The sequence below is a fragment of the Sphaerodactylus townsendi genome, linkage group LG17 (assembly GCF_021028975.2).
Source record: "Sphaerodactylus townsendi isolate TG3544 linkage group LG17, MPM_Stown_v2.3, whole genome shotgun sequence".
NCBI classification, from domain to species: Eukaryota; Metazoa; Chordata; class Lepidosauria; order Squamata; family Sphaerodactylidae; genus Sphaerodactylus; species Sphaerodactylus townsendi.
This window is the reverse complement of record NC_059441.1, coordinates 2,764,063-2,776,412: the sequence shown is the minus strand read 5'-3', so window position 1 is coordinate 2,776,412 and position 12,350 is coordinate 2,764,063. Positions and strand designations below refer to the sequence as shown.

At 56.5% G+C, this 12,350-nt stretch overlaps 1 protein-coding gene across 1 annotated transcript in view; it reads left to right on the top strand.

Annotated features, from left to right (window-relative positions):
• Positions 1 to 2,506: 2,506 nt before the first annotated feature.
• The window catches only part of LOC125424663 (immunoglobulin superfamily DCC subclass member 3-like), a 37,146-nt gene continuing 27,302 nt past the window's right edge, over positions 2,507 to 12,350 (top strand). Inside the window, exon 1 of the mRNA XM_048482077.1 lies at positions 2,507 to 2,724. Within this exon, the coding sequence (XP_048338034.1) occupies positions 2,507 to 2,724 (218 nt within the window). The remainder of the gene's footprint in view (positions 2,725 to 12,350) is intronic.

Genomic DNA, 12,350 nt, shown 5'->3' with positions numbered 1-12,350 from the left:
CCCCACCCCCCCCCCCCCCCACCCCCCCCCCCCCCCACCCCCCCCCCCCCCCACCCCCCCCCCCCCCCACCCCCCCCCCCCCCCACCCCCCCCCCCCCCCACCCCCCCCCCCCCCCACCCCCCCCCCCCCCCACCCCCCCCCCCCCCCACCCCCCCCCCCCCCCACCCCCCCCCCCCCCCACCCCCCCCCCCCCCCACCCCCCCCCCCCCCCACCCCCCCCCCCCCCCACCCCCCCCCCCCCCCACCCCCCCCCCCCCCCACCCCCCCCCCCCCCCACCCCCCCCCCCCCCCACCCCCCCCCCCCCCCACCCCCCCCCCCCCCCACCCCCCCCCCCCCCCACCCCCCCCCCCCCCCACCCCCCCCCCCCCCCACCCCCCCCCCCCCCCACCCCCCCCCCCCCCCACCCCCCCCCCCCCCCACCCCCCCCCCCCCCCACCCCCCCCCCCCCCCACCCCCCCCCCCCCCCACCCCCCCCCCCCCCCACCCCCCCCCCCCCCCACCCCCCCCCCCCCCCACCCCCCCCCCCCCCCACCCCCCCCCCCCCCCACCCCCCCCCCCCCCCACCCCCCCCCCCCCCCACCCCCCCCCCCCCCCACCCCCCCCCCCCCCCACCCCCCCCCCCCCCCACCCCCCCCCCCCCCCACCCCCCCCCCCCCCCACCCCCCCCCCCCCCCACCCCCCCCCCCCCCCACCCCCCCCCCCCCCCACCCCCCCCCCCCCCCACCCCCCCCCCCCCCCACCCCCCCCCCCCCCCACCCCCCCCCCCCCCCACCCCCCCCCCCCCCCACCCCCCCCCCCCCCCACCCCCCCCCCCCCCCACCCCCCCCCCCCCCCACCCCCCCCCCCCCCCACCCCCCCCCCCCCCCACCCCCCCCCCCCCCCACCCCCCCCCCCCCCCACCCCCCCCCCCCCCCACCCCCCCCCCCCCCCACCCCCCCCCCCCCCCACCCCCCCCCCCCCCCACCCCCCCCCCCCCCCACCCCCCCCCCCCCCCACCCCCCCCCCCCCCCACCCCCCCCCCCCCCCACCCCCCCCCCCCCCCACCCCCCCCCCCCCCCACCCCCCCCCCCCCCCACCCCCCCCCCCCCCCACCCCCCCCCCCCCCCACCCCCCCCCCCCCCCACCCCCCCCCCCCCCCACCCCCCCCCCCCCCCACCCCCCCCCCCCCCCACCCCCCCCCCCCCCCACCCCCCCCCCCCCCCACCCCCCCCCCCCCCCACCCCCCCCCCCCCCCACCCCCCCCCCCCCCCACCCCCCCCCCCCCCCACCCCCCCCCCCCCCCACCCCCCCCCCCCCCCACCCCCCCCCCCCCCCACCCCCCCCCCCCCCCACCCCCCCCCCCCCCCACCCCCCCCCCCCCCCACCCCCCCCCCCCCCCACCCCCCCCCCCCCCCACCCCCCCCCCCCCCCACCCCCCCCCCCCCCCACCCCCCCCCCCCCCCACCCCCCCCCCCCCCCACCCCCCCCCCCCCCCACCCCCCCCCCCCCCCACCCCCCCCCCCCCCCACCCCCCCCCCCCCCCACCCCCCCCCCCCCCCACCCCCCCCCCCCCCCACCCCCCCCCCCCCCCACCCCCCCCCCCCCCCACCCCCCCCCCCCCCCACCCCCCCCCCCCCCCACCCCCCCCCCCCCCCACCCCCCCCCCCCCCCACCCCCCCCCCCCCCCACCCCCCCCCCCCCCCACCCCCCCCCCCCCCCACCCCCCCCCCCCCCCACCCCCCCCCCCCCCCACCCCCCCCCCCCCCCACCCCCCCCCCCCCCCACCCCCCCCCCCCCCCACCCCCCCCCCCCCCCACCCCCCCCCCCCCCCACCCCCCCCCCCCCCCACCCCCCCCCCCCCCCACCCCCCCCCCCCCCCACCCCCCCCCCCCCCCACCCCCCCCCCCCCCCACCCCCCCCCCCCCCCACCCCCCCCCCCCCCCACCCCCCCCCCCCCCCACCCCCCCCCCCCCCCACCCCCCCCCCCCCCCACCCCCCCCCCCCCCCACCCCCCCCCCCCCCCACCCCCCCCCCCCCCCACCCCCCCCCCCCCCCACCCCCCCCCCCCCCCACCCCCCCCCCCCCCCACCCCCCCCCCCCCCCACCCCCCCCCCCCCCCACCCCCCCCCCCCCCCACCCCCCCCCCCCCCCACCCCCCCCCCCCCCCACCCCCCCCCCCCCCCACCCCCCCCCCCCCCCACCCCCCCCATCTTTCTTTCTTTCTTTCTTTCTTTCTTTCTTTCTTTCTTGTGACTTTACATAGTTTTAGATGTTGGTTTTATATGTCTTTTAAAAAATTATAATTTTTTTAAAAAGAAAGCACCTCCTGGCCCCAGGCCGGCCATTCATAATGCCCCCCCCAACAGGAGAAATTCGACTTTGAACCACTGGTGGAATTTTCAGTTTACCGTTGGATTTTACCGAACCCTGGCGCTTCTTCTGCACCTGTGCTCTTTGGGACTGGCACCGAAAACCCTTCCATTTTCATTCTGGGGGGGGGGGGGGTTGTCTCTTCATTTGCAAACATGTTGGTATTCCGCCTTTACATTCCTTTGCCTCGCTCGTTTCTCCCCGGGCGAGAATTCGGTCTTACATCCCTCTTAAAGTCTATTTCCAGGCCTGTTGGAACCACGGCCATCTTCACTTGCTTGGCCCAGGGGGAGCCGACGCCGCAGATAACGTGGCTGAAGAATGGGCAGATTTTGGAACCAACGGACCACATTAAGTTGAAGAACAACAACAGGTAAATGGAGGCCTTGCGGAGGTTGAGAGCCGCTCAGAGTGTTCTGGGGGGGGGGAGGGTAGGATTTCATAAAAGAGGCAACAGAACTGAAGGCCTGTTTGCATGGGACTGAAATATAAGGTTATCATAACTCATTTCTATCCCACTCTTCCCAAAAGGAGCTCAGGAAGGCTTTTGTTCAACCCTAAGAACATAAGAACATAAGAACAAGCCAGCTGGATCAGACCAGAGTCCATCTAGTCCAGCTCTCTGCTACTCGCAGTGGCCCACCAGGTGCCTTTGGGAGCTCACAGGCAGGATGTGAACGCAATGGCTCTCTATACAGTTGTTCCGGATCACCTATTCTGCATATGGCATTTGTAATCTCTTGTGATCAAGGATGATCAAGATTGGCAGCCATAAACCGACTCTTTACTCCATAAATCTGTCCAAGCCCCTTTTGGGCTTAAGCTATCCAGGTTCAGGTGGCTACTTCACGGCAAATTCTCCTGTGGTATAGCATATTCCAAACAATTAATCACACGTTGCGTGAAGAAGTGTTTCCTTTTATTAGTCCTAATTCTTCCCCCCAGCATTTTCAATGAATGCCCCCTGGTTCTAGTATTGTGAGAAAGAGAGAACAATTTCTCTCTGTCAACATTTTTTACCCCCTGCATAATTTTATAGACTTCAATCATATCCCCCCTCAGCCGTCTCCTCTCCAAACTAAAGAGTCCCAAACGCTGCAGCCTCTCCTCATAAGGAAGGTGCTCCAGTCCCTCAATCATCCTTGTTGCCCTTCTCTGCACTTTTTCTATCTCCTCAATATCCTTTTTGAGATGCGGCGACCAGAACTGGACACAGTACTCCAAGTGCGGTCGCACCATGGCTTTATATAAGGGCATGACAACCCTCTGTACAATGACCCTGTGAAGTAGGCTTGGTTGAGCAACAGAATCTGACTCTGGTGACATTCAAGGGCAAGTGGGAATTTGAACCAAAATCTCCCTTGTCATGTTCGGATTCACTAGCCATGATGTCATATGGGTTATGAGTCCAGCATACTGTTTTATATTTCCACTGATGCAGCCAACTTAGAAGAAGAAGAGTTTGGATTTATACCCTGCTTTTCTCTCCTGTAAGGAGGCTCAAAGCAGCTTACGATCTCCTTTCTTTCCTCTCCCCACAACAGACATCTTGTGCTATCGCTAAGAGAGATCTGACAGAAACCACCACTGTATGCTGGCTGAAATGTGACAAATGGGTTCCGACCAGAGGCGTAGCTGGGCCGTACTGCGGCCGGTGGGCATTTTGTGTTTTCTGCCCCCTCCCCCCCCACACACACTTACCTTAGTTCAGCCTGAAAGTGCAGGCTGGAAAAAGCGGCCTGTTCACTTGAGGCTGAAAACGGCTTGGTGGGAACTTCACTTCCCAGGAGATCTTGGGGCTTGCAAGATCTCTTGGGAAGTGTCATTCCCACCAGGCCTTTTTCAGTCTCAAGCGAACAGGCTGCTTTTCCAACCTGTACTTTCAGGCTGGAAAAAGGTAAGTGTGGGGGGGCAAGGGGTGGGGGAGCTGTGGCCCCCCTCCGGCAGCTCCACCTCTGGTTCCGACCAGATCCAACCCAGCAAAAAATGCATTTCTACATTAATCTGTGCTGGAGGCAGAACTGCAGACTGTGCCCGCATCAGTTCCCCCCACGTTTGTTTTCCATAGCAAGTCCGTGTTTTTTCTTGTGTCTTGTTTTGGTTCCCTGCAGAGTACAAATGGATTCAATTCCCTCCACCCTTGTAGATAATGGCGCTCTTGCTGCTGACTTGCTCACAGTGCTGTCTGTTTTTTTTTTCCAGAGGGGGACAAATAACTGTGTTTTCACGGTAGAGGGCGGTGATATTTGTCCTGTGGAAATAGCAGGGTGGGATAAGCGTAGGGTGAAAATCACTGGTTGGCAGGCTTAGTTTCTGTGGAAATTAGAACAGCAAGGCTAGATATAGCAGATATAGATATATAACCTCCTAGATATAGATATATAACCTCCTAGCAGTGTCGTAGGAGGTTAAGAGCTCGTGTATCTAATCTGGAGGAACCGGGTTTGATTCCCAGCTCTGCCGCCTGAGCTGTGGAGGCTTATCTGGGGAATTCAGATTAGCCTTTACACTCCCACACATGCCAGATGGGTGACCTTGGGCTAGTCACAGCTTCACAGAGCTCTCTCAGCCCCACCCACCTCACAGGGTGTTTGTTGTGAGGGGGGAAGGGCAAGGAGATTGTCAGCCCCTTTGAGTCTCCTGCAGGAGAGAAAGGGGGAATATAAATCCAAACTCCTCCTCCTCCTCCTCCTCCTCCTCCTCCTCCTCCTCCTCCTCCTCCTCCTCCTCCTCTTCTTCTTCTTCTTCTTCTTCTTCTTCTTCTTCTTCTTCTTCTTCTTCTTCTTCTTCTTCCTGAGCTATAAATCTGCAGGTTACTGTAAGCCCCAACACAATATCTAAATGTGGTCTAGTGGGGTAGTGAAGAAGATTTCTATCCCGCTTTTATCGACTGTAAGACTTCTCAAGTGATTTATAAACTCCTTCCCTTCCCCTCCCCATGCCTTGTGAGGTAGGTGGGGCTGAGAGAGTTCAGAGAGAACTGTGACCAGCCCAAGGTCACCCAGCAGGCTTCATGTGTAGAAGTGGGGAAGCAACTCCAGTTCACCAGATAAGAGTCCACAACTCATGTGGAGGAGTGGGGAATTGAACCCAGGTCCTCCAGATTAGAGCTTACCACTTTTAACTAGGCTTGGTCAATAACCTGGAAATTTGGTAAAATTCAGATTCGGATTTATTCAGGCATAAAATTATCTGTATGTCCGAATAAGACAAATAACATATTCGGATATACCTGAATATTCGGGTATACCCAAACATTTGGGGTTTTTTTTGTATTTTTGGTGGGGTTTTTGCATTTTGGCCTGCAGGGGTGGATGTTTAAAGCTAGTGGCACCGTAATTTCTGGGTATCATCCGGAGACTGTCCTGACGATACCCACCGAGTTTGATGGAATTTGGTTCAGGGGGTCCAAACTTATGGACCCCCAAAAGGGGTGCCCCATCCTCCATTGTTTCCAATGGGAACTAGCAGGAGATGAGGCTACCCCAGGGGTCTGCAACCTGCGGCTCTCCAGATGTTCATGGACTACAATTCCCATCAGCCCCTGCCAGCATGGCCAATTGGGATTTGTAGTCCATGAACATCTGGAGAGCCGCAGGTTGCAGATCCCTGGGCTACCCCTTTGAGGGCCCATAACCTTGGCCCCCCTGAAGCAAACTTCACCAAAACCAGGTGGTATCATCAGGACAGTCTCCAAATGAGGCCCTGAAATGTTGGTGCTGCTAGCTTTAAAAATGCACCCCTGACAGGCACCCCAAGAAATTGTCCAAGATTCTCTGCTCTGCAGTGCCTTGGCACCATTGTAGCCAATGGGGAATTTCTGTGCAGGCTGCACATTTTTGAAGATAGAGGCACCAGACTTTCAGGGTGGCTCCAGGAGGCCCTCCTGGTAATAGCATCCAGGCTTGGTGAACTTTTCTTGGTAAACAAATTCCCGCTTGCCCTTGAATGTCACCAACGTTGTGGACCCTCAAAAGGGTAGCCCCCATCTCCTGTTAGCTCCCATTGGAAACAATGGGGGGATGGGGCATCCCCTTTGGGAGTCCATAACTTTAGACCCCCTTAACCTAATTTCGCCAAACTTGGGTGACATCTTCAGGACAGTCCCCAGATGATACCCTGATATCTTGGTGCTGCTAGCTCTAAAAACACGCCGCTGCAGGCCGAAACGCGAAAAAACACCAAAAAATACCCCCAAACGCCCAAATGCCTTGCTTTCGGATTTGCAAATATTCAGGCAGGACATATTCGGGCCGATTTTCACCCGAATGCGCCCAGATTCAGGCCGAATCTGGGATTTGGTGCACCCAAATCTCCAAGCCTACTTTTAACCACTACATCATGCTGATGTACTTCAGAGAAGGCTTTAATTGTTTCCCTCAGCCTCTCTTTTTCTTCCTTATAATCCTGTATTCATGTCTAAAGGCCATGAGATATGGTACTTCGTTTTGGGCTGAATCAGTTTGTAAAACGCCCTCCAGAGACATATCAGCCAATTGCATCTAGGAAAAATGTTTGCCTGTGTAATGAGGGATCTCTTATCTTCCAGTAATGAGGCCAATGAAACTATAGCAGGAGCTTCTTAATTAGATTACACGCTTTCCCCCAGCCCCGTAGGTTTCGCATGGATTGAAAGACCCCCATCGTACAGTCATAAAAAGACAGAATGCCCCCAAAGGATTTTTTTGTTGTTCATAAAGAGAAAGAGCGAGCGAGGTGGCTCAGGATGAATAGTTTGTTAATTGATTGCGGTAGTATGTGTGTGATAATTTATTTTTTCTTTTGCAGCAAAGGTAGAGCCGTTGGCTTAGTAGCCATCAAATTACCCCTCCCCGAATCGGTCACTTTCCTTGTTCTGTCCCTTCTGTGCCCATGGTGGGGTTATGGGTTCGGGGCTTGAATAGTAAGGTGGGGAGTAGAGAATATTCTGTGGGCCAGAAATAAATTGCGTTGCAGGGATCGCGTTGCTGACGTGCGTTTACCTCAGCTAGGAATAGCAGAAACCTGCCACCTAAGCGCAAAAGCCTAATATTGATTTCTCATTGGGTTTGTAGTATGGTTGTATTTCGAGAATAGTAATTACGGGGCCTCCTCACTGACTTCTGCTACAAAGCTGTCCTGCGCCAAAGGCCACGCTCACTTTCCTCTGGATTTACACCTTCTGGTGCTCTTCTTTCAATCCTAGGCTGCTTCCTGTTTTCCAAGTACTTCTGGTTTGTGTATAAAGTCTAGGTATTTATTTAACTTCATTTGTATCCCACCTTGCTCCACTATGGGGACCCAAAGCAGCTCAGATAGCTCTCCTCTCCTTTGTTTTATCTTCACAACAACCCTGTGAGGTAGATTATTATTATTATTATTATTATTATTATTATTATTATTATTATTATTATTATTATTATTATTAATTCTTTCGTTCGTTCGTTCGTTCGTTTGTTCATTCATTCAATTTGGTATACCGCCCCATCTTTGGAGGGCTCTGGGCGGTGTACAACATGATCAGCATAAAATGCAAATAGCAAGAGGAGCGAGTAAATAACAACCAATAAAGAACACCTAACATTAAGAACTCAGTCCCATAAACTCTAAAATATTAATTTAAAACAGCGATTGCTACATTAAATTGGCGTCCCGCAAAAAACTTTTACTTAAAAATCCTCCTAACAAGGAGGAGGGGGCACGGTGGGTCCCAAAGATTTGAAGGGACCCTCAAACAGGAGAACAGAGGGGGCACAATTCAGCGACTGGTCTCTCCAAAGGCCCGGTGGAACAACTCAGTCTTACAGGCCCTGCAGAAATCACCGAGGTCCCGCAGGGCCTGGACAGGTGGAGGAGGAGTGTTTTATCAGGCCGGGGCCAGAGCCGTAAAGGGGCCAGGGACTTCCAGTAGGTTGGCCTCAGCCGAACACAGAGGCCAAGTAAGGACATATGGGGTAATGCGGTCCCGAAGGTATGAAGGTCCCAGGCCGCATAAGGCCTTGAAGGTCAACACCCACACCTCGAAGATGATTCGGAATTCAACTGGGAGCCAATGCAGGCAGCGCAGCACAGGCTGAATGTGATCTCGAAAAGCGCCCCCTGTAAACAGGCTAGCCGCCGCATGTTGGACCAGTTTTAACTTCCGGAGTCTGAGAGTGTTTGACTGTTTCAAGGTCACCCCGCAAGTTTCCATGGCAAAGTGGGAACTTGAATCTGACTCTCCTACCCTGTTTCTCCAAAAATAAGACCTACCCCAAAAATAAGCCCTAGCACGATTTTTCGGGATTTTCGGAGGATGCTTGAAATATAAGCCCTTCTCCAAAAATAAGCCCTAGTTACAGATTCCCCGGCGCAGCTGATCTGGTCACGTGGGGGGCGCAAAATCAAGGGATAAAATTAGGCATCCCTGAAATAAGCCCAAACTCATCTTTTGGAGCAAAAATTAATATAAGACCCTGTCTTATTTTCGGGGAAACACGGAAGATCTTAGGCTGACAGTTTAACCACTGCACCATACAGTCTTGTTGGGTGACTTGTCAAGGAAACACGGTTTCCACCAGAGACAGCTCATTTCCTCCGTGAGCTTGCACGTTTGCTGCTGGAACTCTACCAGAGGGTAGACTGCTGCGGAACTTGAAGGTTCCTTTTATCTTTTGTAGCTAATTACGTCTGTGCTACATGAGCGTGTTTAAGCCTTTGAGGAAGAACTGGGGGCAGGATTTCACCCCTGATTCTCAAATCACAGGTTTTTAGCCGCTCTGGTCTCTCGTGCCATCTTACACATTGTGGAAATATAACGATAAATCAACCGGAGAGGACTTTTTTCTCAGTATGCATGCATGCCAAAGGAACAGAAATCCCCCCCCCCCAGCTTAACAAATGCAGCGGGTGACTGATTGAGCCAAATTGAGATCCTCCTCTTCCGTAATCTTCAGTGTGACTGAGGACAGGCCTCTGACTCTCGCAAGGGATCTTGGCTCCTGGTGATTACAATCTCCCCGCAACGCAAAATGGCTGACATATGCCAAGCAGCTCCCTGCGAAGTCACAGTCTCACCCTTCCAAGCAACGTGGCCATGTGCCAAGAACAAGAGTGGCGAGAATGGCTTTTTGCTGAATCAGGCCAAGCTGTGGTTAGTAAGGGTATGCATCATTTTTTTTTGGCCAAATAGGAAACCTCCAACCAGCTCCCCTATTTGTCCCTTCAAGATTTCTCTCCCCCTCCTCTCTGTTATCATGGAAACCAGCCGCAAGGCATTAAAAGGGCAACGGAATATTGTTCCTTCCAGAGCAATCCAGCAAGGGGGGGGCACCTTTGCCAGCCAACAGAACCCACCTGGAAGCCCAGCAAACCACCAGTCAAGGCCGGTTTAACAGGGAGGGTTAAAGTCCAAAGCTCAATCACCAACCTTGTGAATGAGTTTTAATTTTTTTAATTAAAAAAAAATCCCCAGTGCCTTTAGAACGTAAGAACTTAAGAAAGAGCCTGCTGGATCAGACCGGAGTCCATCTAGTCCAGCTCTCTGCTATTCGCAGTGGCCCACCAGGTGCCTTTGGGAGCTCACAGGCAGGATGTGAAAGCAATGGCCTGCTGCTGCTGCTGCTACCGAGCACCTGGTCTGTTAAGGCATTTGCAACCTCAGACAGGCAAACTGCTGCCCGGGCATTTGCAACCTCAGACAGGCAAACTGCTGCCCGGGGACAAAACCTGAGTTTGGTGCCCCCCCCCCACCTGGCGTATGGGCGGCCGCCCTTCCCCACCATGACCAAACAATGATTTTTTTTGTACCAGCTCACAAAACACCTCCCACTCCCATCAAAACATACATGGCTCTCTCCCCACCAACTCTTTTCCTAATTTCCTAATCACAACAACCCTATGAGGTAGGTTGTTAGCCTGAGAAACAACTCCAAGTCAGTGCAATTCGATTCCCTGCTCCTCCACATGAAGCCTGCTGGCTGACTTTGGGCCAATCACATTTTTCTCAGAACTCTCTCAGCCCATGTGGAGGCAGGCAATGGCAAACCATCTCTGAGCACCTCTTGCCTTCAAAACCCTGTGGGCTGGCCATAAGTCATCTGACTTTATGCACACACAGAGAGAGACTTCTGCTTAATGAAGCTTAAAGCAAAAGTAGTCCAGGGAACCTCAACTGCAAGGCCTTCATTTTCTGGACTGAAACCAGTGGCGTAGTGGTTAAGAGCAGGTGTACTCAAATCTGGAGGAACCGGGTTTGATTCCCCACTCTGCTGCTGGAGCTGTGGAGGCTCATCTGGGGAATTCAGATTAGCCTGGGCACTCCCACACACGCCAGCTGGGTGACCTTGGGCTAGTCACAGCTTCTCGGAGCTCTCTCAGCCCCACCCACCTCACAGGGTGTTTGTTGTGAGGGGGGAAGGGCAAGGAGATCGTAAGCCCCTTTGAGTCTCCTACAGGAGAGAAAGGGGGGATATAAATCCAAACTCCTCCTCCTCGTCGTCCTCCTCCTCCTCTTCTTCTTCTTCTTCTTCTTCTTCTTCTTCTTCTTCTTCTTCTTCTTCTTCTTCTTCTTCTTCTTCTTCTTCTTCTTCTTCTTCTTCTTCTTCTTCATCATCATCTTAAGAACTGCACGACCCCTTGAATTTTGGCAAACCTGAGCCAGATCTTGCTATTTTGAAGCTATGCTTCTGCGCTTCTTCAGTATCTGTTCCCTTGTAACATGCGAGGTATCAAATATATTCCCTTCTGGGGGGGGGGGAAGCAGCTGGCAAGCCCTCCCTTTGTTGCAATGAAAGAGAAGGTCGCTCCTTTCCCAAGATGGCCTAAGGGGGGGAGGGCGGGTCGCCTCATTGCGATGTTGTGTCTATCACTCACAGCCCCTCGAAGGCCGGGGGTCTTTAAACGGAGAGCGTTTCACACACTTGACAGATGGCCCCTCGGCATAAATTAGAACCTTGCTGATTGCAAAAGCCCCCGAATAATATCTGCAATCCCATCCTCTCCCCCCACCCTACCCTCCATTCCAACCCTCTCCGGTCCTCAGGAGAGAATTAATGTGTTCTGCTGGGAGGGGCACCTGATCCCTGCCGAGTAGGGGGCACCAGACACATATCTTGCATAGTTTTCCTGAGCGTTGTGAGGCCATACAGGGACCAACTCTGGGCGGAGTTTTGGGCTTCTGCTTCTCTTTGAGGATAACTGGAGGCTGGGGGTCACGGGTGTTTGCGTTGGTCACCGGAGGAGCGTCCAGCGTGGGAATCCCAAGCTCACAGTTTGTTCTCCCAAACGGTCAAACCAAGAGGATGTCGCTGCTTGTCCTAAAATTTGCAGATGAACTAGGCTAGGGAGTAAATTGATGTGTGCCAGTGCTCAAATGTTTTGAGGCGGATGTATGGGGGGCGGGGGGCAAGGGAGAAAAGACAGCCACGAGACCCCTTCCGCCTCACACGTGCTTTTGGCCTTTCGGGTTCTCCATTGTTGTGTGTGTCAGCACAGATTTAACTGCCGTTTTATCATCGCAGTCTTACTGCCTTGCTTAGCCCAGCTCCTTGTATGGGAGGTTCGGCGCCTATGTCAAAACCTCTTGGAACAGCAGTGGCGCAGTGGTTAAGAGCAGGCGCGCTCTAATCTGGAGGAACCGGGTTTGATTCCCCGCTCTGCCGCCTGAGCTGTGGAGGCTTATCTGGGGAATTCAGATTAGGCTGTACACTTCCACACATGCCAGCTGGGTGACCTTGAGCTAGTCACAGCTCTACGGAGCTCTCTCAGCCCCACCCACCTCACAGGGTGTTTGTTGTGAGGGGAGAAAGGAAAGGAGTTTGTAAGCCCCTTGAGTCTCCTTACAGGAGAGAAAGGGGGAATGAACATCCAACTCTTCTTCTTCTTCTTCTGAAGGCGCTGTAAGGCCAGGTGGCAGAACAGGTGAGGGCGGGCATCCCGGCCTGCATTGGCATCTCCCGAGGGATACTGTGAATTTTGCCATGAACACGTACCACCGTTGAACTTACCCTGCCCTAGGGCCGTGGTGGCGAACCTTTGGCA